The sequence below is a fragment of the Aphelocoma coerulescens genome, chromosome 1, assembly GCF_041296385.1.
Source record: "Aphelocoma coerulescens isolate FSJ_1873_10779 chromosome 1, UR_Acoe_1.0, whole genome shotgun sequence".
NCBI classification, from domain to species: domain Eukaryota; kingdom Metazoa; phylum Chordata; class Aves; order Passeriformes; family Corvidae; genus Aphelocoma; species Aphelocoma coerulescens.
Window position 1 is genome coordinate 68,438,690 of NC_091013.1, and position 26,028 is coordinate 68,464,717.

General features: G+C 38.2%; 1 protein-coding gene across 1 annotated transcript in view; it reads left to right on the plus strand.

Moving 5' to 3' along the window:
* The window catches only part of TRPC4 (transient receptor potential cation channel subfamily C member 4), a 133,598-nt gene extending 107,907 nt beyond the window's left edge, over positions 1-25,691 (plus strand). The window contains exons 5-11 of the mRNA XM_069011898.1: positions 173-312; positions 7,891-8,204; positions 10,577-10,772; positions 12,440-12,634; positions 20,630-20,671; positions 22,432-22,521; positions 23,172-25,691. Coding sequence (XP_068867999.1) covers positions 173-312; positions 7,891-8,204; positions 10,577-10,772; positions 12,440-12,634; positions 20,630-20,671; positions 22,432-22,521; positions 23,172-23,888 — 1,694 coding nt within the window. The 3' untranslated portion in view covers positions 23,889-25,691. The remainder of the gene's footprint in view (positions 1-172; positions 313-7,890; positions 8,205-10,576; positions 10,773-12,439; positions 12,635-20,629; positions 20,672-22,431; positions 22,522-23,171) is intronic.
* The last annotated feature ends 337 nt before the right edge of the window (positions 25,692-26,028 follow it).

Here is a 26,028-nt window from a genome sequence, read left to right on the forward strand (position 1 = left end):
ATTAGCGTAAAGATGAAATTTCACCTACCTAGATGTGTAATTTAGAGCACTTATCCACTTTCCCTTTACACTTGATGTGAGGAGAATCAATCTATCATGAGATAAGTGTCTAGAATAGTCACAGCCTTTCTTATTTAATATTCATACCTAATGAATTGTGTTCTATTTACAGGTTTTATCTGGGGTGAAATTAAACAGATGTGGGATGGTGGACTGCAGGACTACATTCATGACTGGTGGAACCTCATGGATTTTGTAATGAACTCCTTGTACTTGGCAACAATTTCCTTGAAAATTGTTGCATTTTCAAAGGTAAACTAAAAAAAAATCAGCAAAATTTTTAAGATAAATTGAATCAGGCTTCTTCAGTCTTTCTTTTGTGTTTGGAGGTCCTGAGGCTTAGCAATGCAAGAGATGTATGATGTGCTCTGTGAATCTTCTGCAGCAATGACAGGAAGCTAGACAGCATAAGAGCAAACAAAACATTGTGTTTTATGCTTTTTTCTTCTTGGCCCATGCAATATTTTCTTATTTTGTCCTGAACTGTCATACTGTTAATTTCTTGAAAAACTAAAATTGCCTGTAATATTTTATAATGTTTGCATAAAATTATGTTTTATGTTAATCTTTAACTTTTTTTCAGTGACAAATTATTGCCCCTAAGACAATTTTACACAACTTTCAGACAGGTCTACTGGCAAAATACTTAGTCAAAATTGGTGGGGGGAACTAAAGAGCAAGATTTTAATTTCTTTTGAAAATTTATGATAAGTGCAACATGAAAAACTAAAATTGAAGGGGATAAAATGGTCACTCAAGGCTGGGTATGTTCATTTTTTCATTCTTCTCGTGGACTTGTTGTGAAAAGTCTTTTATTTCTGCTGTTTTAAGTATCTTCCAGCAGAACAAACCTTCTTTCCAAAGGCATAGAACATGTTGTGTGAACATTTTGTGTATATTCAACATGAATATGTAATGTGATAGAAATTCCTCACAAATGAGATATTTTGAGCAAAAAATGTGAAAGGAAATTAAAGCGGTTTTTAGCATTTGTCATAGAGTTCTTATCACATCCAGGTAAAGATAAGCCCACATTTACTGGCCACTGGGATCTGCATTGTACTTCAGCTTTTCCAAGTTCCCTGCCGCCAGCAATAATTTATAGTTGCAATAATACTACCCTGTGTGCATGGAAGAAGAGTCTCTCCTCTGCCAAGATACTTTTGACTGGGACAAGGAGAGAGCTGTCAAGTAGCCAGTTATGGCTTTCCCTCCTCAAGCAGCAGCTGTTCTCATTGCAGTCCTGCCACAGGCTTAGAGGAGCTCAGGGACTCTAATTTATATCATCTTGTGTCTGTTCACAAAGGTCCATGTGTCAGCTGGTCAGGAACAGGGATGAACAAAGACCTGGGATGTGTTGACACACCAGCTGTCTCCTTTGACAAAAGGTTTCTGACATGCTAGGCCTCTGGCTGCAAACCTTTGGAAGTCTTCTCACTCAAAGAAATTTGGAGCCTGAAAGAGAAAGGTGCTCCAAAGTGTGGTGAACTGTCATTTAAAAGCTAATGAAATGCCTTTTTACACACAAAGGTGCCTTATCATACAATGACTAGAAAATAAGTAGTCATTTCACTATCCCTTGTAACAAAGCAAACAGTTCATTGAAAATGGATGTTTCCAAAGTATTGGAGATGGCCAATTATTCACTTCAGAATAATATTAATTAGGAGACATTATAATCCTTTCATCTCCCAAACAGCTTCTGCTTACAGTAATGGGATTCTAAGGTGGCAGTATCTGGGATAATGGGCATCCATTACTCTCCGAATTAGTGCTTACATTTTAATGATAATGAATACAGTGCTTAAAAAAGCTGTGCTAGTCAACTGGAACACATGATGAAGTAATGAACAGAGGAATACAAGTATGATTTAATACCCAGTCACATTCCTTCAAATGCCTACAACAGAGTTCCTTGCCACAATGCCAGATAAGATTGAGAGGATGCCAAACGTAACCAGTATGTTTTGATATAAAGCTTTAATTCTCTTTTCCTGAGCATTGCAAGACAGGTTTTTCTAAGTTACAGTTGTTCTGTATTTATTGAACCAAAGATCAGTTCTTAGATTTTTTTCTGTCTTCTATGGATCAGTTCAAGCCACCTAAGAAAACATTTTAACCAACTCCCTTGAATAAAATTATGAGTGCCCCCATGCTACTCTCCTGTGTGATAAATATTCCCAGAGTAAAACATAGTGTTTATTGCCCATTACAGGCTCTCTGGCTGATGCAGTAGTTAAGTAGATGGATAGTAGTTAGAGTAGCTGATGGGGGTGTAAAATGCACCAAAGTGTATAATTTCAGGATGAGAGAACTGCAAAGATAACTCAAAGTTATTGGTTTCATTGCCAGTAATCAAATATAATGAGGATATCTTATAATTTTCGAGGAGCTATGTTTTTTTGTCTCTGTATCAACATGTTAGGTGTTCCTAAATTATCCAGTATATCCACTGAAAATACTCTCTCCTCCATAAAAATATAATCATAAATAGTGCATTGTCACAAATTTTTTAAAGTACAAAATGACAGATTTTAAGCAACCCATTTGTTTTGATGGAGGGTTTTAGGTAGAAATCATTATGCATTAAGAAAAAATGTTAAACTTGAGCATTGGACCTAGTGCTGCTTGTTTCCAATTTTGCTAGAAATCACATACAATTTTGTATTGTTGATAATGTGCCTCAGCCACTGACATGAAGATCTAGTAGGGAAACAAATTCCTATTCAGGGCAAGAACTCTGAAGAGTAACTAAAGTACATTATTTATCTCAACATTTACTGGCTTAATGATCACTGTGTCAGGTCTACTTTGTTCAGTAGTAAATAGGATTCAATATCTCTCCTGCCACCAGCTCTGCAGAAGCTAACATCTTCCTGCATGCTTGCATTATAAAATGGTTTTGATTGATATTTTACCAGATTCACAGACTAAATGTCCGTTTACATAGGAGGATTAACACCTCTCCACCCCTGAGAAATTATGGACTTGATTCCTCAGTGTAATTACCATTTTAAAGCTCTCTGCTAGGCTATCCTTCTGCCTCTTTCCTACTGCTGCTCTGAAATTCCACATAATGAATGCAAAGTTTGATGCATACATTTTAAAATAGGAAGAGTTCATATTTACATATGACCTTTCAGGAAAGGATTTAAAGTACTTTTCCTGAAATGAATATTACTTAACTTGTCTTTTTGTGACCAGAAACAAGGGGGTCATCTGAGACCAAGGTCCAACAGCCCATTAAACATTCAGGTAGCCTGATCTACATGTCTGTTTGATCTTGGTGCTTCCAGGAGATCTAGAGTTCATGTCTTTTGTTTTAATGGGAAAACAGTGCTCACTCAGCTTTTTTTCTCACAAATGGTTCAGATATTGAATTTGCATTTGAATTCCTTTGAGTAAGGATCAAGAATTATTATCTTGTATTCCATGGCTGACATCTCAAAAGCATCATATATTTGCCTTGAAACTCTACTGTTTATATGCTGCTCAATTTGTTTTCTGCTCTTCTTAATTTTCTATTGATGTGCCATGTAAATTTCCTTCAACCACTGAGCCAATAATAGGTGTTATTTAATCAATTTAAGTGATGATTTGCTTTTTTTCATGTCAAAAAGTTGTGTTTTCATTTCAAGTGGGGCCAGAAATTCATCAGGGTCACCAAACAGAGGACTGCAGAGTATCAGCGTCATAATTTACAGCAAATTCAGTGTTGCTGTGTTTTCTCTTACCATTTTCCCTTCCCTAGAACAATAATCATTTATTTATCCTGTGTAAAACAGAAGGACTTCAACAAACATGAGTGAGAGAACAAATACTTCAATTCTCCATGGTTTGGCTTGTTTGGGTCTGAGATATAGTTTTTATTCTTTTTTCTTTTTTTTCACTGTTCCTGGTTATACCTAGTCTTTTTGCTACTCTTCTGTATTTGCCTTTTCACATAAAAGCTGCTTTGTTCTCTAGGGTTTTATCTTTAATATTTCTAGATTCCTTTTCAGCATTCTCTGCTCTAGTTAGTGGAATCAATAGACATTGTTGTTATAGACCTTTTATACTCATTATTTTCTTTATATTATTTGCTGTCTTCTTACAGTTAGTGTATTTCACAGATAATTTCCAAAATTATCTCTCAGGCCTTCACCTTTCGCACTTTTTTCTGCCAAGTACTTCCAGTCTCTTAAATTATGTTTCTTCAACCCTGAAATAACAGCCATCCCTCTCTGTTTACAGCCGTGACACCTCTTGAATTCTATCCAAACATGCAGGAAGCACTTGGGCCCAAAAAAGGAAGAGTCAGTTATGCTGAAATATCACAGTTGTGCCTTTGATTTCCCTTTTACAAATAAAAGGTCATTGATCTTTTCTGAATGTTTAAGCAAATTAGTTTTGTGTCTTGATCCAGGACATCATAGGCAAAGTCCTTTTTCCTCATCTTTCTGCTTAACATCATTTCTTGTAGAAAATGTGACACTGGGTACATCTTGCAAGACTACAGCTGTAAGACAGTCTATCCCCTTCCCCAACAGTCAGTGAGGAGAAAATGAGAAAGTTAATTAACAACTCACCTCTGTGGGATACTTGCTTTCCCACTACTCTAGAAATTCTCATTTCTCTTTGCTGACTGGAAAAGTAGGTGACAGAGTGCAGATATAGCTGTCCACACCTGATTTGTTAAACTTGGTCCTTGCTCTCTTGGTATATCGTGTGCCATACTTACTCAGTGTCCTGTAGTTCCATGTATTTCTCAGAAGGGTATTTCCTTACATCTCCCCACTTCTGTAACTTCCCTGGAATCTGCCACTACTTGCCCTCACCTAAATTATGTCTGCAGTTTGATGCTTTTGATTTTCTATCAAAAACTCAATCTCTTCCTAATTTTATATATGTTCTTTACATTTCTCCATGACTATGTTTTCCTTTATTGCCCCAACACACCTTGTGTAATTTTCCCTAATCTGTGTATCTACAGCATTGTTCAGTACCAATCTTTGCTTGTACTGACAATGATTCCTAGTTATTTAATAGGTGCAAGTTTTCAGTTGTGAAGGTTGTAAACTGCCGTGAGAATTTGCAGTAACGTGCTTTTATATCTTAGGTGTTGTCTCCGGTAACTAAATTCTGTTTTCTACTGCCTGTTTTTCATCACTGATCTTTAATCAATCAGAACTGGATTAAAGAGCAGTAGTGGATGGGGCAGATGAGCATAATCATTAAGGAGAGGATAGTCTAATGAAGAGAGTACTGATCTATGATTCCAGCAGGTCTAGATTTAATTCACTGCTCTGCAGAGAACAAATATCACCGGTGAATGAAATGTAAGGCTGAGTAATTTGTAATTCTTTAATGGGCTATTGTTTTGCAGTTCTCATCCCCAAATCCACAAACCTGTCAGCCACTATGGCTGCTTGTATATGAGTAAATGACACTGTGCCAGGGATTGCTGTCAGCACTAGGACAGTTTCACATGCACTACCAGTCGGTTGGAGAAACCCTGGTGTGGGGCCTGTGCCAGCTATTAGTGTCCAAAACAATGCCCAGTTCCCTTTCACAGTTTGGATCATATAATCACAGAGTCATAGGATGGTATGGGTTGGAAAGGACCTTTAAAGGTCATGTAGTCCAGTGCCTCTGCAATAAGCACAGATATCTTCAACTAGATCAGGCTGCTCAGAGCCCCATCCAGCCTCACCTTGAATGTCTCCAAGAATGGAGCATCTGCCACCTCTCTGGGCAACCTGTTCCAGTGTTTCACCACCCTCATCATAAAAAATTTCTTCCCTATATCTAGTCTGAATCTACCCTTTTTCAGTTTAAAACCATTAGTTCATTGCTATTGCTGCAGGCCCTAGTAAAAAGTCGATCTCCATCTTTGCTGTGAGGCCCCTTGAGGTACTGGAAGGCCACAAGATCTCCCCAAAGTCAGCTTTTCTCCACACGGAACTCTCTCAGCCTTTCCTCGGAAGAGAGGTACTCCAGCCTTGTGACCATTTTCATTGTATGCCTCTGGACCCACTCCAATAGTCCATGTTTCTCCTGTACTGAGGATGCCAGATCTGGATGCAGCATGCCAAGTGGAGTCTCACCAGAGTAGAGGAACCGAAATCCCTCTCTTGGCCTGCTGGCCACACTTCTTGTATAGCCCAGGATATGGTTGGTTTTCTGGGCTGTGAGCACACATCTACCAGTACATCAACTCCATCTCCTCACAATCCCTTCATTCCCATGACTGTCTTGGTACTGGGGGCTGCCTTGACCCAGGTGAAGTGCCTTGCACTTGGGTCTTGTTAAGCCCCATGCAGTTCCCATGGGGCCACTTCTTGAGCTTGTCCCGGTCTCTCTGGATGGCATCCTGTCCTTCAGGCATGTCAGCCACACCACTCAGCTAGGTTCATCTGTAAACTTGCTAGGTGTGCACTCAATCCCTCTGTCTATGTCATTAATGAAGATATTAAACAGTCCCAGTCCCAGTACAGATCCCTGAGGGGGTGTTACTTGCCACTGATGTCATCAAGCAGTTGATCACCTCTCTATGGATGCACTCATCCAGCCAGTTCTTTATCCACTGAACAGTCCACCCGTCAAATCCATCTCTCACCAGTTTAGAGAGAAGGATGTTGCAAGGGACAGTGTCGAAAGCCTTACACAAGTCCAGACAGATGACACCTGCAGCCTTTCCCTTGGTGAAATCATGCTGGTGCTTCAAATCACCTCCCTGTCAGCCAAGTACCTTAGCACAGCTTCTAGGAGGATATTTTCCATGGCTTTCCCAGGCACAGAGGGAAGGCTGACAAGTTGGTTGTTCCCAAGGTTTTCATTTCTCCCCTTTTTAAAAATGGTTGCAATGTTTCACTCTTTCCAGTAACCGGGGACTTCACCTGACTGACAGGACTTTTCAAATGTGATGTAGAGTGACTTGGAAACTATGTTAGCCAGTTTCTTTAGGATTTCTTTAGGATTCTGGGGTGCATCTCATTAGATCCCACAGACTTACGTATGTTCAAGTTCCTCAGGTGTTCCTGAACCACTCTGAGTGATCACCTTCTTTGGAGGGCGAGTGTGGTGAAATGCTGTGATGCCTGTTTATGTTGTGTCATCTGGCCCCAATGACACATGGAGTCCCTTTCCTTACTGCTGAGGGCATGCCCAGCAGCTCTGAAGGTTAATCTGTGTGGCCTAGAGTGGGTAAATACAGATAACACCATAGTCCCTCTTTGAAATCTGCTTTATATTATATTATCCCCTTTTTAGAGGGCTTCCTAGCATAGATTCTCTCCTCTGACATGTTCTATAAAACAGATTAATATATAAATAAATAATGATGAATCCGCCACAGTAGTTAATCCTCAGTTCAAATATCTTTAATCTTCAAGAAATTTTTTTTTTGGTAGAGCTGGAACAGAAGTCACAGTTTCAGGGGTCAGACTCTTTGGTAATGCGACACATAAGCAGTTTGCCATGGTTCATTAATAAACATCTTTTTCATCATTGGTCCAGTACTAGTGATTAAGTGATATAGTTACTCAGTGATTGAATGTTTTCTTCCTATTTGCCAGAGTTCTTGTGGATTTCTATCCATCACTGTCAGCCCTGCACTGTTCTCCAAAGAAATAATTTACCTGCTTGTACAGCTGGAAATTTCTATAATTCTAAAAAGCAAGGTGCTCAAAGCTGTTCCTTTTGCACTGTCAGAATTTTTAAACTTGCTTTTGCTACTGTGAAAATTGATTGTGAAATCTGAAAATTAATTGAGCAACTTATAAAGAAACTGACATGCTTGTTTATGCATAAAATCAGAGGAGTAATTTCTTCCCTTCTGCTTGTTTTCAGTATAGTGGGTTAGTTCCACGGGAGAGCTGGGACATGTGGCATCCAACCCTGGTGGCTGAAGCCCTGTTTGCAATCGCAAACATCTTTAGCTCCCTGCGCTTGATCTCACTATTCACTGCAAATTCTCACCTGGGACCTCTGCAGATATCTCTAGGAAGAATGTTGCTGGACATTTTGAAGTTTCTCTTCATATACTGCCTTGTGCTGCTTGCTTTTGCAAATGGATTGAACCAGCTGTATTTCTACTATGAGACAAATGAACCTGGCAACTGCAAAGGAATACGATGTGAAAAGCAGAATAATGCATTTTCAACGTAAGTTGCTATTTATTTCTATCCTCCACCTTTCCCCAAATATTTTAATCACTTAGATGCTGTTTACAGAAAAGAACCTTCATTTTCTATTGGTATTACAGTGGTGTCCTGACAGACACATCTAATGTTACCCTAATAAAAAAAAAAATTAACATTTCATCTCTCTAATAACGTTCACATCATACGGCAGTGAAATCTGTACAATTCAAGATATCTGAAAAGATAAAAATTAAAATAGAGATAAGAGGAAGATAAATGAGTTTAGAAGGTACATAAGGTCACCAGCTCAGACCTTGCTCATCCAGGCAGTTGTCACTCTGCATTTCTTCCATGTCTATCTGTGGGCATTAAATGAGTCTGGTGTTCTAAAACATGAAGATTCCTTGCAAATGTGATAGGCTGTAAAAAAACATGCAGTCCAAGATTCTACTGACCCTACTCCACACAATCAAATTTCTAATTTCTGTTAGAAGCTATTTCTTTTTCTTTCACTTTAAAATCAATCTTACTTGATTCTGGTTTTTAGTTCATCTACAGTACCAAAACACTGCCAACTGAACACTAATTCTCCTTCACCTTCCAACCTGAATCAAACTCCTGCTATAAATGTTCATTCCCTATTAACTTCTGTGTATCTAGGCTGTTTTTAAAATGTATTTATTACCAATGGCTTCCTTCTTAGAGGAAATAATTTTATAAAAATAGCAGCCTTTATATCACCCTAATCAAGTAACTTTTTGCAGGCACAGCATATTTTTGTTGTATATTAATAACACCTATGCAGGTCTAAACTCTGTGTGATCTGAACAGAAAAGCACACGGAAATTTTTCAGAGCTCAGCACTGAGGGAAGCAATATTCACCTGGGAAATAGTGGGGACTGGTGGTACTACTGTCAGAAGGTGGTGTCATGGCAAACTGTGATGCCTTACGTGCTCCAAACTTCTAAGGAGAAGTCTCACCAGGACCATTCTTATGACGTGATAATGTAGCTGAACACAGAACAAAGGTTGAAGTTTTTCAAGCTATCTAGGTGCAGAGGATTATTTTTTAGAGTTCATCATTGTAACTAGCTTCCTAGCTGTTCTACAAACTTCTCTAAGGGAATATCATATGCTTTAGGTATAAAAGCACAAGTTTCTTTTGAGAGCAGTGTGCTTCTCTTTTACATGTCTCCCTTCTTTATAAAACAAAACATATGCTAATGATTATAATTTCTTTCTAATTATTCAACTCTTTTTATCTCAGTGGCTCTCAACAAACCAGAATTGCCTAATATGAGGATACCATACTTTTTTCAACATCCTGGTGAAACACAATCGAGTTACTTTTAGATCCTTATTCTACCCCCTGTAGTTAAAGCAAAGGGTCAAAATACTTCAAAAGAAGGTGTCCAACATAAGATCTCTGAAACTATATTTATCTCTGAAGTTTGAACAAAATCAGCCTTTTTCTTGCAGGCTTATTTATAGATTCTGTATTGTATATCTAGAGGCTCAGATTGGAAACATTAGGCCATTGTTTCACTAGAAATATATTCCCTCTTGTCACGATCTGCTAACACAAGCGAGGGTCGTGATGGTTTGTTTATAGATCTCAGAGTGCAAAAGCACACAAGGGATTTCAGTCTTAATCAGAACAGTGCACCTTTATTAAGTGCCCACAACTCAGTAATGCAATAGAGGAGAGAAAGAGAGAGATAAAGAAAACAAAGTAAAAGGGTAGAGAGGAAGAAAAAGGGGGGTGGAATAGCTACCAGAGGATGAGATGAAATCCTCGTGGCCTTCTGCCAATAGATTCGTCTTCTTTCTGTGGGGAGATCTCATCTTGGTTAATTTAGAAAGTCCCTTTATAGTCCTTTTCAGAAGTGAGGGGCAACTGACCAAGAGGTGGGGAAATCTACAGCTGTTGTTCTGGGGCCCGTTGCCTTGGGAAACGGGTACAGGACAGGTGTACAGGAGAAGTGTGCAGGAGAGGTGTACAGGAGAGGTGTACGGGACAGGTCATTCCTTTCCGCTTCAGCGCAGTCCTTCCCACTTGGGCAGTGAGAACAGCGCAGTCCATTGTTACCTGCACTAATTTTCCTCAGGAATGCATACCAGTTCCCAGTGGGCATCTGCAGGCAACACTCGGCAGACATCCCACCTCAGCCAGGCCAGGACTCCTGTGTTCAGTCTCTGTCTTCAGCAATGATCGTGAGGCAGATGTGGGATCTTTGGACCGTCTCCTACACCTCTATGTTGGCTGTATTGTGATAAGTGTCATTCATCTCAGTCCAGTCAAGAACTTTTGTGTGTTTTGGGAAAAACTGAACAATCTAAAACTGAATCTGTTGTTATTATACAGCTATTCATTCTTGGTCATGTTTTTCAGGTTATTTGAAACACTGCAGTCATTATTCTGGTCTATATTTGGACTCATCAATCTCTATGTGACCAATGTGAAAGCGAGGCATGAATTCACTGAATTTGTTGGGGCCACCATGTTTGGTACCTATAATGTAATATCTCTGGTTGTTCTACTCAACATGCTAATAGCCATGATGAATAACTCTTACCAACTCATTGCTGTAAGTTGTTCCTTATTTTTAGATCATTTATAATACATACCCTCTCCCTGTTCCTACATTCAATTTTTCTGGCAGTAAAACATTTCAAGGCAGGACATTGGGACAAAAATTGTGATTTACTCTAATTCTTCTGCACTGTTTGGGAGGGACAAAGAAGCCAAACCCAAGCTGGACTGGGTAGAGGGAAATTTCCCCACAACACCAAATGGGGAAGAGGTGACCCTGATGAAGAAGCCAGCTTGTGGGTTGAGAAGGGTGTTCTGATGCTTCTGGCAAGTGACATCGGCTACAGCCCTGCCCAAGCTACACTGTGCAGGACTTCTTAGAAAAGGACTGCCCAGGATTGTTCTGTCTCTGCTTAATTTTTAATACATTACGTTTATTAGTCTTTGAAAGGCTCCTTATTTTTTTTTTTCTTTTTTTTTAATCTGGTATGGATATACAGTTAACAGAAATTGGGTGCCCATGTTCTAAGGACAGTTTTGGACCCATTAGCTGTTCAAACAAAAGCTCATGTCTTCTCATTAAACAGTGTCCTGCTTCCTTCCTTAATGAAGATTGTCTTTATTCTTACCAGAGCTATTGGCATAGTTTTATTTCTCAACTGTCTGTTGAGGAGACTAAGGAAAATAAACACTGATTCATCACAAGATAATTCAAATATGATCATGCAGAAAGCAAATAAAAGAAAGCTCCGCAGTCTTTAAGATTTAAAAATGTGCCTTTTTGTTTTTCCAATCTGGAAATTAAAAAGTGTTTCCACAAAAGAAAAACTGACCACCTGGGTTTGTGTAACTCTAGTTGTGAAAGTCTGGTGAACAATATCACAATGTAGTACCACTCACCAAAACTTGGGGGCTGTAGGTAATATACAACTTCTAAATTGGTGCTTTTGTTACTGTACGGCCAGGGCTAGACCTGTAGCTGAAGTTCTTGGCTATCCAAATTAGTGATTTAAACTTCTTGTTCATCTGCTAGGATTTAGAAATCTTTCCACAGACTTTAGCTTTCATTTTCCAAAAATTTTAAGAATTAACAATACTATATAGGGTCCAAAAGAAATAAAATTGCAAATAAAAATAAAAAACCCACCCCACAACCTATGCCAAATATAGAATTCTAAAGTAGTACAGAAAAAAAAAGGTACTTGACTCAACAGTTTTAGTAGCCTCATAATTTGTTTGATAGCCTTTTTGTGAATTTTGGGAACTGGTAATTTCTAAGAAAATACAAGAGCCTTACTGCCTTCTTAAAGCTGCTGCAGAGCAGCGTAATTAGACTGATCTATGTGGAATAATGGTGAGCTGCTATTAATAACAAAATATTTTTTCCAGAAATGTAGTATTTCCCTGCTTGTAATTACGCTTTCTGTTTTCTGAGAGACTTTCAATAATTTAACAGCTTGTAAGAGTGAAAGAAGTGCTTATAAGTAGATATATACTTTACATATTGAACATCTCTTTACTGATGTAAAGCAGCTTAGTGTTAAAGGCCTTTGCTTTGTGTTAAAGGCCTTCTGGCAAAAGAAGATAGCACTAGTTTAACAGGACAATTCATTAGTATTTCAAGGTTGTTCTAGTTTCAGTTTTTTGAGATTTTTGTAGGGGTTTATTTCGCCTCCTTAATTACATCAACATCTGTGCTGCTGATTTGTTTCTTGTGTGCAGGATCATGCAGACATTGAGTGGAAGTTTGCTCGAACAAAACTCTGGATGAGTTACTTTGAAGAAGGAGGAACTCTGCCCACTCCTTTTAATGTCATACCAAGCCCAAAGTCTTTGTGGTATCTGATCAAATGGTTATGGAGACACCTTTGCAAGAAAAAAATTAGAAGAAAGCCTGAAAGTTTTGGAACAATAGGGGTAAGCTGTGTGGTTTACTCTGCCTGTAGTCCTCCTCTTTGCTATATAGATGAGTTTTTGTCAGCCTTATGGAGCATCTGAACCGTCAAATAATGTGCATATGAGTTAGAGAATAATTCTAGCAGTGAATGTTTACTTTTTACGTTCATGTCAATGTATTTGAAGAGAGAACAGCATCATATCCCTGTACAATGACAGTATGAACTATGACTGTGCTTCATCTACAGATAGTGCAAGAAAGATTAGGGGCAATACAAAAATCAAATGCATATGCTTGTCTGCCAGTGTCAGAATTGGTTGCTAATCCCTAGCTCAAGCATCACAGTTCAGGTATAATTGAATACCATGAACCATAGACTCATGTATGAAGTATTCATCATGGGATATTTTCTGTCTCTGTCTCTCAACATGTAGTGAAATGGGTTTGCCATAAAAGCACTCTTACCAAAAGCTGTTCTCATTAAAAAAAAAAAACATTTTGAAAGGTAACAGCATTTACTTGGACTTGTTTTCTTGAATTTACAGGTAGAGTTATTTTAGAATCACATTCTGAAATCATACCATATTTTGATACTGCTTATTAGCAGTGATATTTCTAGGGGAAAAAAAAAGAGGGGAAAAGACACACAAGGCAACCAAGAATACTCCTGCCCCTGGATTCAGCAGATGCCTGTGTAATATCTCAGCCACTTACTTTCTCTGGTAGCTACAATGGGTAAAGCAGATTTGAATTTTTCCCTCCTAACTTCATCTGCTTGAGATACCTCAGTCAGCAACACAGTTTTTCTATACTGACAGTGCAAAATATTCAGGCAACATCCTAACCCACCAACAACTAATTCCCTCTAGTTATGTTTTCTTCATTTCCCATTAGCAAGTCAGTACCTCAGTAACTAGACTGTATTTAGCCAGCTCCAGCATGAAGAAGACAATTTGGGGTAAGATGTGGATAATGGCACTTTCTCTATACCATAGGGATTTGATGAATATAAATGTTTCAAGTCTGTTAGGAACTCAGATAGCCAAGCATTAAGTGAGAGTATGAGAGTCAAATGTGGGTAAAGGGGAAAAGAAAGGCGTATAGTCCTTGTGCTATTGATTCTCCTAAAAAAAACTTCCATCCATTTCAAAGAAGTCAGGGATATGATACAATTCTTTGATGGACCCTTACTATATCAACCTTTTCTTTGTATTTCTTTGCCATTTCTTGATAAGTGAGTAATAAGTTTTTCCTACCTATTCTGCTGTCATATCCTGGAATGCAGCTTAATGTCTAGATGTACTTGGAGGCACAAGTTCACATGCATGTACAGATCTATGGTAAAGAGGAAAACTGACATATAAAACTAATTCACAATTCTGTACTGATAAATGGATTTTCTCCTCTTTGTAGAAAGCTTCAAATCAGGCTTATTGCAATATACTGATATTGTTGGCCAGTATCTAAATTGTGAAAGCAAAATTTTTTCACTTAGCTGTCATATTTGTACATATAGGAAAGAAATAGCCAGGAAAAGAAGCTAATAAGCATGAGGGTGACATTGAAACAAACCAGTAATGAACTACAAGAAACACACACTGAAAAAAACCCCATTAAGTGAAGAAAGACAAACAGTGATTCATATAGAAATTTCAAAAAGTACATGAACTAGCAAGAGTGGTGAATAATTTTAAGACCAAAACATCTCTGTGTAATATAGGAAGTGAAAAAAGTAAGTGCAGAGACCAACAGAAGGAAAAATTGTGAGATGTTGTTAGAAAGAAAAAGTCAAGAGAGAGAGAATGATGTACTTGTGCGTGTGAGATAGTGGGCAATGCTTCTAGGCATTTGTTAAACATTTGGTAGGGATGATTAGCTAGTGTAAACTGAGAGAATGATATTAAAATTAATGGTATGATGCCAGTGTATAGCAGAGGGTTGATTAACACAATCTCCCTGTTTGACTGAGGCAGATACAGAATACCCTTATACATCCCAGCTAAACCTTCAGGACAATATTTCTTGACAGACCTTCCATCTGGGATAAGGAAAGATTTTTTCATTTTTCTTACCCTCTCAAACTGCATATCTGTGAGTAAACGCATTCCTGGATCTGTGGAATAATAAAGAAAGATATGGGGTGCTCCCCACACTATGCAGAATGGCTTGGTGAGGAAGGGGATTCAGAAGTATCATCTCTACTTCCTGCATCTACCTCCTGCTAGGGTACATAAATACCACCTTTGAGAAACCTACAGCTTAGATTGGGGAAAACTGGTGCAGCAAAGGGTCAAAGGGTAGGGAGTCTATGCACCAAACCACTTGAGAATTTTTCCAAATAGACTTTACAGCTTCAGAATGAAATTTCTTTTTGAAGAAAGGAGCAGCTGCCATGTAAAGCAAATATCTTGGCCTGAGTAGACCCAGGTTTACTTCTGTTCTCCAGTGGATATTTAATTATTTACCCCAAGCATAAAAGCTATAACAGAAACTTCCTGTCAAGATCTTTAAGATACTGCAGGGGCTAAGGTTCTCTCTTGGGACAACAGAAGAGAGGGAGCTGAACCTAGCTTCCTTATGATTTGAATGTGAACCACTAATTACTGAACTGTTTGGGAGTGGAGTACATCAGCGAGGGAGAGATGTGGGACATTTTTAGTTGACTTCTGCAAATTTTTTTTACATTATTTGAAAGTGGAACCCCCAAAGCATGTGGGATAGTAGGGCCATATCCATCACTGGTTTCCCCTGCAGAACAGATTCTTAGTTGGAATTAGAGCTGAAACCCCTCTGAAGCAGAGAGCTCACCAGCAGAGCCATCACGGCAACCACACTTCCAGCTGCCTGAAAAAAGTGAGTGGCTGTGGCTGACCAGGCAGATTCAGTCCACCATATGAGCATCTCACAAAACTACAAAATTCTTCAGCTAATTCCTCAGCATAACACAAGCCCCATTAGGGTTATGTGAATTTGAAACATTTGGCAATTTCCAGGCCCAGTTATTCACCCAAAATAGAGTAAGATGTGTGTATGCACTCTGTGCTCTGATTTCCACATCGGATAGATGCAAAACACCACATGAGCACTGTTAACTGGACATTCCCCAAGAGGTTAAATCATCAGTCAACAAATGGGCACACCATGGTGATCTCATAGTTTGTCCTGGGGGAGTGTACTTCTTTCTAGTTTTCTTCTTCCCATCACCCACAGCTCAGCCTTGTTTTCCTAGAACTTTTTCAATTGTCCCAACAAGGTACATCACGAATTAAATTTAGAACCTCTATGCCCTTTCAACCAAAAGTAAATGAACAGTTTTCTCTGCCTTTTGTTCAAGGATCTCAGATGACTCCAGCCCATTTGTATCTCCCCTGTAATAACTTTGGCCTCTGAGCTACAAGATAGCTTTGTTGGGATCTACTCCTTTTCACTGAGTTCTGCGTTATAAACTCTGGCTCCTTCCCTACAACCAGTACTGGGAGAGAAAAAAATACTATAAACTGATTTTCTTATATTGGCTGTATGTATGGATGGATGCCACATCGTCTGTAAGACAGAACTCAGATTTCAAAACATTTTGTTCTGAAATCTCTAAATGTTAACTTCCTTATTAGGAAGCACTAATCAACAGTGACATACTATGGTGTTTTCCAGTAGAAAAAGCAATAGTGTGCATCCAAAGAGTGAGTCAGTGCTAGAGGATACAAAATAGATGATAGAAGAATGGAGCTGGCAAGAATTATGCATGATCTCTGCAAAAAATCCTCAGTACCAAAAAGCCAGGAATTATAAACTAGGACTGAATCAAGGATCAATTCGTATGTGTCAACAAACTCTCAAATTTATATATGTGTACACTTGAGAGTTCAGTATATGCAGGCAGAATGTGTAAAGAAAGGGTTCAGGGTCAGGATAGTTTACAGCACACATTCTAGTGAAATGATTTATCTGGCCCATAGGAAGAAGAGAAATGCCAGTAAAAATAAGTATGACATGTTAGCTTGGGAGGATCATCTTACATTGCTGTTTATAACAAAATTATCATGGGCAAGAACATGGTCTGTAGCGATGTGAGGTGCCTCTAAAAAAAGCCAATTAATTTGATTCTTCGTGGATGTTGGTTCTGTGGTTCTTCTGTTCTTTGTTACTGTAGTGGGACAGCTGAAGCAGTGGGTGGTGAAGTTAAGGGGAAGTTTTTCAAGGGAGAGGCTTTTTCTCCAAAGCAACCTGGTGCCCAGCCATGCTAATGGCAGCTTCTCTAGCCACAGCTTCAGCTGAGGGAAGGACAGGATGGTGATTTACTACTATTTCAGCTCTGCTATGAATTAAGACAGAGCTCTTCTACCATTCAGAGTTCAGCACATTTTTATATTCTGTCATTTTGACATATCCCAGGTATGCAGCATTTTCTTCAGCTATTATCAGTTATCTCCTGCACTTAAAACTCTGAAATAAGTGTGTGCAGCTCTTTACATATATCTATACCTATCTGTATCTATCTATATCTGTATCTAATCTATATCTGTATCAGTTCCATTAATTTTGTTAGCTCACCTTTGCAAAAACCAGATTAGTAATATAATTCTATTGATTAGGCTGAGATTTTCCTGACTGCACAAGGTTTATAGGTGTGTCAAGGCTAATCCTGCTGGCCATCTGAAATCCATTGCTATTTCAGAAAAAAAAGATATATGGGAAAAGAAATCCTAGTCCCACTGGAACAAATTGTACTGTTTTCCTCAAATTGCATTCTACATTATATCTGATCAGTCACCAAAAAATGTTTTACTTACAATTTTAAGTATTTCAGAAGAGAAAATGGAAAGGATTGCCAGGAATAACTTCAGTAATTTTTTTTTGTGCATCTGATGTTTAGATAAACAGTTGCCTCTTTTCTAGCTATACAGATTTTTATGCCATTTTCCGAGCAACCCACATGGTTTTATTATCATTTGTCACAGAAAATCTCATTTTCCCTTCTCCTATTTTTTTTTCACCCAGTGGAAAATGATGCAATTTCTAAGTCAGTGTAAGCATTTTGTATTTTCTCTGTAATGTATGTTGGTGAAAGTTGAGCAAAGAAATAACACGTTCCATCTGGTGTGGAAATCAATAATTTGGAGTGTTCCTTGTATAGCCAAGAACCATTTCATGGAGAAACCTCTATGTCAACACAAATAAGTTCTAACCCTTTAAAGGTGATGCTGCTATTCAAGATGAGGAATATATGCCACAACTTCAGACAATAGTTCAATTTTCTGGACCTTTATGACTAAGCAGTTTAAAGTCAAATGCAGACATTAGATTTGTATTCCTGCATTACAAAAGATATAATTTTTATAAAACACATCAAAATAAGTAATAAAATTTTATTAAATTTTTGACTGCTAAAGAAATATTTTTTCCAAACAGTGCAAATTACTAGGAATGGCATAAACAGGAAGACCAAAATAATTATTACTACTAGTGGAGCTACTATTAAAATTTTCTAAAGGATATTAGTGCCCCCTTTTGGAAAGTGACAACAGCATCCCCGTCAATTTCATTATTGCATTCAACATGGTCCTCAAAAGAGTGTTTCCCCCCCGTTGCTATTTTTATTTAGATTTAATTTTTATCCCTTTGCCAGCCATAATTTTCAACTTCTTCATGCACATAGCACAATGGTTACTTGAAACAAATTTTGAACCATAAATTAGACTATAACCAAGTAGAGAAAAGCAGACCAGCTGAGAACTAAATAAGGACAATATGAATGTTAATGATTTTGTTTCTAGTGAATAGCATGGTTTTCAGATGTGTTTAGGCAAAGATTCATTCTGCTTTCAAAAGGAAGCAAAAGATGACTAGGAACTGGAGACAGAACCTAAACATTTAAACAGGAGATAGAGAACTGTTTGGGGATATTAAATTTGATAGGTTACATGTATGTGTAGTATGTATGTGAAGTATGTATGTGGCTGTGCATTAAAACATACAATTAAATTAATTTTCTTTCAGCTTCTCGGTGGTATGGACTGAAAACAATTAAGTGCAGTAGAACTGTTCTGACACATTATTACAAATAAATCTTTTTACATAGTTATCCCAAATTGTGCTTGTTGGCATTGCATTGAGTGGAAAAGCAACAGCCTGTGTTTCTGTGAGCTTCCAAACTGGTTGCAGAAAAAAAGATAAACGTTATCTAGGTAGTTCTTGTTACAGATACAGAATTAAACCTATGTACTTATTTCACATTTCACTGTAAAATAAAGCAGAGCAGACAGCAGCTGCAGGAAGTATTGTGCAAGTCAAATATCAGCATTTTTTTACTTATAGGAGTTATTCACATGTTCTTAAGTGTGTTTCAAGTACACCCTAAAGTGTTTTTCCCTTCACCTGTGAGTCAGATCTGTTGTTGAGAGCTCTCTAAGCCACGGACTCCCTTAGTGCTCTCTCAGCAGAATGAAACATCTCCACCGTGTGGTCAACTGCAAGAAATCTGATTTTTCTTTCTAAAAACCGGCTAAGTTAGGGTGTTGTGAGGGTATGAGCCTTCCCACGGCTGCATTGTCCCCTCCAGCCCCAGTGATGGGCAGGCTCACACATTCCTCCATCCTTAAACACAAGAAATACCCATTCTCTCTTTAAGGAGGCATAGATGGAGAAACAAAATCTGGGAAAATACTGAAGAAAATATTCTCACGTACAAAGCCCTACCCCATAGTGGCTGTTCAGACTGATTAGGAAATAACGATTTTCCCCCTTTCCATTATTTTTTGCCAAGCCCAGCCACAAAGCCACTGCATCCCTCAAATTAACTGGAAACAAGAAATCAACTTGGAAGTGTAAACTGACTCTGAGTACAGGGAAATGGTTCATCACTTCTTTCAAGTAAAAAAAAAAAAAAAAAAATTACAAAATTACTAGCCATGCCTGCCTTACTATGCAACTGAGGTCAATTTTAACAAGTCCCTTGGATGTCCTTTCACCCTGTTTTAAGCTGCTGTTAAATGATCTGTCTTGTAGAAATACAATCAGTAGTCAGACACATTATTTTCTTGTCAGCAGCAGATGTAAGAGTCCAAGCTAAAGCTGTATTTCTTTCACCAGTTAGGGGTAACTAAGGTAGATGATGGAGATATGTTACTCATTATGCAATTGAGAACAAAAGGAATTCAAGGGAAAAAATAATTCAGGCCGTTTTTTCCCATCTTCTTCTGGGCAGCTCTTAGATATGGCAGCATAATCTAGTACAACACCTGCTTGAAACCTGGGCTATTCTTTCATCATACCACACTTCCTTTTGCTGCTCCTTTTCAGAGTTACTGAGCCTTTTACTCTCCCTCCTTATCAACACCAAACTGTGTTGAAAGCTGTTTCTTTCTTCCATTTACCTCTCTATTACTGTTTTTAACAGAGAAATAAGTGGGAACTTTCTCATTAATACAGTTTTATAGTGCAGATTTTGGTTAGTTTTATCTTAAATGAGACATTAGGAGCCATAGCAAGTGTGCTGCTAACACCACGGCTTTACGAACCCCACTGTATTGATGATTTTCCAGACAGAATTTCCCTTCCTGTAACTCATGTCCATTGACTCCAGTTCTTTCACTGTGTACCTCCAAGAAAAATATAACTTTACACAAGTCAAGCTTTTTTCAGTTCAGTAAAGTATGCTTCAGTCTGTGCAAATGAATGACATGATCCATTGTTCCTCTTCTATCTCAGATCATTGACCTTGAGGCTCTGCAGCCTGTGACCTGGCTGCTCCACCACATCCATGTGATGATGAAGGAATAAAAGAATTTTGACGAAAATGTAGAAAATACATTTTGCCTTCCCCAAAGCAGCCTTCTCATTTCTGTAAACCAAATGACAGGCTTTTTCCAACACTGTCATTTTGCAACAGATTTTGAACCTTTTCTCTCAGCTTGCTAGATACCATATAATGCACAGGCCTGCTGTTTTCTATGGTTAAGTATTTTATTTCTAGACAGGGATTAATTTTTTTCTTTTTCTTCGTTTCTATTTTTCAGAGACGTGCAGCTGACAATTTGAGGAGACATCATCAATACCAGGTACAGGCCTATGTTTATTCTTTGGGCAATTGTTTTTCTATGCCACCAGAATGTCTTCATGAGAAAAAAAAAATAAATGGAAGAATTTCATGAGAAAGCAGAAATGGAAAATAAAAGGAAAAAAAACATAAAATCTGTAGTTATTTCATCTTCAGCAAACAAGCTTAATATTTTTGATGTTCAAAAAAAAAGCATTTGAGAAGTATAATTGTCTTCTTTTTGGAGAAAAAAGGATATTTTCTAGAGCAATAACATGCTATCCCGTATTTTGCCCACTGTAACATGGATTGCCTTTAAAAAAGCAAATACCCACCTCCCTGCCAGGAATAATCAGGACCTTCTCTTCATCTCTCCAGCTTTATAGCCCATAGACAACTTCCTTAATAACCCTTCTGCCTAGATCCCCTGTAAGCAGTTCTTTTTCATCCTTCCTTCTTCAGCATCTATTTTTTTTTTTAGATTATTATTGCCCAATTAATCATTTTCAGCTTTATTTTGCGTTTTTGTCATGTTAAAAGGGCTGCAAGTTAAACAAGGTGTGAGCTGTAGGCTTGGTAGTTAATGAATCCCATAAAGAAAATAACTAGGTAAGCTGGGACTTTTCCAACCTGAAGAAGAGGCAGCTGTGGGGAGTACAACAGGGATCTATAAAATTGTGGGGAAGGTGAACACAGAGCAGCTGCTTGCCATTTATCTGCAAACTGAATACCACACATGTACTACACTGCGTTAGTGAGGCTGTCGGCAGCCTTTTGAGGGAAGTGATTATTCTCCTTCTGCCCTCACTTGTGAAACTGTATCTGGAGCAGTATGTCAAGTCTGGGCCCCACACTACAAGAGAGATGTTAAGAAACTGGAAGGGATCCAGCAAGGGACCACCAAGATGGTTAGAGGATTCTCATAAAATAAGTTCAGATTTCAGCCTGGAGTAGGTTAGTGGGAATATAACTGCTGTCTTAAATAATGTAGTGGGTGGTTAGAGAGAAGGAGCCAGATTTTTCTTCGAGGTACTATGCAAAAGACAAAATGGACACAAGTTGCAGGAAGGGAAATTCCGTAAGGTAAGGAGAATTATCTTCACAGTGAGGGTAGTAAAGAACTGGAAAATGTTGCTCAGGAAGGCTGCAGCATCTTCACCCGTGGAGATATTTAGCACTTGACTGGTCATGGACCTGAAATGACTCAGACAGCCTCCAGGCATCTCTTTCAACCTAAATAATTTCTACGATTCTTAGAAGACAACAATGGAAACTACCAGATCAAAGGTTAAAAATAAAACCCCAAATGGAATCTTACTCCATACTATGGAATTCATTGGCAGAGGACTTCTGAATGCTGAAAGTCTGCATTAGTTCAAAACTCATAAAAAAGCCTATCACAGCCAATTAAACCTAGAACTATCATTTTTGTTCAGAAAGTCACTGCATCTCACAGCACAGGAGGCTTGAGAGAGAATAGCTGGAAATACAGTTGTACAACCACACCAGACTTGCTCTCCTCAGGAGGCATTGGCAACTGCTCACTGCCAGGCTGCAAATTACTGGCAGGAGACATACCTTGGGTCAAACCCAACATAGTAGTTCCCAGGGTAATAAGCATTAGCAATTTCCATCAAAAAGCAAAACATATTTTCAAACAGACCTAAGGTTTGTGTAGTTTTTGTCATGTTCCTAAGGCATGGAAAAGCCCAAGCAGAGCCTGTTGAGTGTAGGTTTAGTAACTAATACCAAGAAACCTAACACAATACTTTATATTTTTAGGAAGTTATGAGAAATCTGGTTAAGAGATACGTTGCAGCAATGATAAGAGATGCCAAAACTGAGGAAGGATTGACAGAAGAAAATTTTAAGGTATGTGTTTATTTTTATGTTTATAGGTATATTAGTAATTTAGTAAGATATTTTAAGACTGTGAAGCATATTACTCAAACTCAGTTATTCAGGTAGCATATAAATTGTTTCCTAGAGTAAGATCTTCAGCCTTGAAGAAGCCAGGTATGCCAACATCCAGACAGTAAAGTTTATTCCTGTTCTCCAGTATAAGCCTTCTCTTCTCTCTTCTCTTCTCTTCTCTTCTCTTCTCTTCTCTTCTCTTCTCTTCTCTTCTCTTCTCTTCTCTTCTCTTCTCTTCTCTTCTCTTCTCTTCTCTTCTCTTCTCTTCTCTTCTCTTCTCTTCTCTTCTCTTCTCTTCTCTTCTCTTCTCTTCTCTCTTCTCTTCTCTTCTCTTCTCTTCTCTTCTCTTCTCTTCTCTCTCTCTTCTCTTCTCTTCTCTTCTCTTCTCTTCTCTTCTCTTCTCTTCTCTTCTCTTCTCTTCTCTTCTCTTCTCTCCTCTCCTCTCCTCTCCTCTCCTCTCCTCTCCCCTCCCTCTCTTCTCTTCTCTTCTCTCTTCCCCTCCCCTCCCCTCCCCTTCCCTCCCCTCCCCTCCCCTCCCCTCTATTTCAAAAGGAAAAGTCAAATTAGCTTTGATGTCCTGACGTTTCATCTTTCTTCCCAATTTTTAGGAGTTAAAGCAAGATATTTCCAGCTTTCGCTTTGAAGTCCTGGGTTTGTTAAAAGGAAGCAAGCTGTCTAATTTGCAGACTGCAAAGATGAGCAAAGACACTGCTTCTCTGTCAGAAAATGAAGAAAATAGTGAGAGTGAAGGAAACAAAAAAGGAAAGAAGAAACCCTTCAGCCTTTTTGACATAACAACGATGATTCACCCACGATCAGCCAATATTGCCTCTGAAGGTCATAATGTAAGCAATGGCTCAGCAATGATGGTGTCAGAGTCCACTCAGGAGAAACAAAAGCGTGTGAATTTTGTAACAGACATAAAAAATTTTGGGTTGTTTCACAGACGATCAAAAACAAACTCTGTGGAGCAGAGTACAAATAAAATATACACCGTTTCTGAAGAAGTTTCCCGTCAACAGGCAGAAGAACAATGTGAGAAAACTGATGAACTGGAAGAGGGAGAATTGACCATGAACTGTGAATTAAACATCCAAAGTCCTGGCAAAAAATGCGTGTTAGCTGAGTCGCAAAATAACAGCGAGTCTTTGGATTCACAGGAAGAGGGAAGTATTTGTGTTTCAGAAACAGAGAAAATGGAGTTACAGAACTCAGAACCTGCCACTCTGCAGAATCAGCTGGACAAGGCATTGGACATTAGCATTGACTCTGATGGGAAACAGGAAACAATTGTTCAGGGTGACTATGTGATAACAAGGTTGTGATGCTTACAGGAGGAAGCATTTACAAATATATATATTTTGCATAGTGCTTTTGGGGGGGTGTTTTAAGAATTATATTAGCTAATGCAGAATTACACTTTATAGTACTCAACCGTGGCACATGATCTTGTAACATAGTAGTCAAGAGAAAGAAAATATGAGGACCTTCTGTTTTGTAGCCTGCTTTAGCTCTCACGATTTGTTTTACATTTTTTAATAAATGGAAGCATCTTGTATTCTTGTACTGTTGCAATAACCCACAGAAACTTTTTAGCTATCTTTTTCAATTACAAAAAATGGAATTTCTCTCATATGATAGTTGACTCCTATGATAAATATTTTTCTATGCAAATAAAAAGTAGCTTAAGAGACTTGTAAGCTTTTATTTAACTTTGTAGGTTCTTGGAAGATTCTGGGTACCATAATAATTGTATGTGGCTCCTGCCAGCATAATTCATGTCCAGCTATTAGAATCATTTATTTAAATAGCTAGAAACTTACTTGTGTCAAGATCTATACAGAATCAGAAGATAAATTATATTCTTTTATTTATTGAAGGAATATGAATACCTGTAAATTATGAAAAATCAGTCTATTTGATTATTTAATTACAGCTTTTCCCTCACAGCAAGAGAAGTATGATTGTCGTGATACCATTGTTAGAAACGCATTTGCAAGTTTTGAAGACTGTAAGAATGTTTCTTATAGGAAAAGAAATACCTGCGGCTTACTAAAAATTGCTGATGGATTACTCCCCAAGAATCCTTAATCACCGCAGCTACTGCTTCTTCAGCCATTTGTTTTTCCTAATGTGGACAACCTATGCACTTTAATATTCAGCTGCTTATTAGCTTTTGCCTTCACAATACACCTGCATTTGCTAAGGGAAAGATACGTTGGGAATAAATAAGCATACAATGATCCCCTGAGTACTTGAATAAATATGGCAATTTGTTGAGAAGTTTTAAAAAGCACGCCTTAAGAGAGTTTCTTTGACAGTTTCACAGTTTGGGGAACCTGATTGGATGTTTTATAATAGATACTTAAATGTATAAAGAAAGCTTAATAGTATTTTTCATAACTGATGAGTGACTTGCTGTCTTAGTTGAAACAAGTATTTTTAAATTTAAACAGTCTGGGGTTTTTTAATCATTGGCTGGTGTCCTACATTATTAAAAATGTCATTTTACAGCTGGCATAAGGATGACCACCCCCAACTTTCAACACCATTCTTCCCTCCCCACCCCAAATGTACCACAAAAGTGTGGTTATTTCATTCTTAACTTTCCCAGCCCTGCTATGATAGATTTTTTAGTTCATATTAGCATGTATTAAGGAACTTCCAGATGCATAGAGTACATTTACATTTCAGATGGAATCTATCCCATGTAAACTGTAGGACGTGACCTAAAGCCGTATCATTCTGGATCTAAACTGTCCTGGTACTGAACTGTGTTTTGGAAATCCAGGCAAACCCCTCTCATCTCTATACCTTTAGGTGAATTTTCCAGCTCTACTTCACACATGTGCTACTCTCTCTGATCTCACATACTGAAAGCTTCCTTCCTCCACACCTGTTTGTGTCATGGCAGATATAGTTAAACCAAAATGGAAAATACAAGTTGCAATTGGAAAACAGTTTGTATAGCTTTGCAACAATGTGTTCAAATCATATTTGATTGGATGGTTTCCATCTTGGCCTCTTGACTGCTCTGTAGACCTTCACGTCTCTATCCTTGTCCACCTTTAGATTGTAAGCTCCTTGGGGCAGGGCCTGCAGCTTTTCTGTTTGGAAAGCACCTGAATTATTACAAGTATAAAAAGAAATAAATAATAATAATGGTGGAATACCCTCATATCATTTGTATTAGGTCAACTCTTTTAGAGAGTTCTTTTTTATACTGTAACATTTTTGCTAGAAGTGCCATAAAGCAAATGTGTCACAGTTGTCACAAAGTTTTCTATATCCCAGTTAACAGTCCTTCTCCACTACTGCTTTCAGTTTCTCATTCTTCATCACGGTTTGTAATGCCTTTGGGTCCTAAGCTTACTCCCTTTACACTAGCCAAATTCAAAACAGACAGTGCTTGCTCAAAAGAGCTTTCAACCCATTCCAGCCATATGGTTTCACTCCAGACAGAAA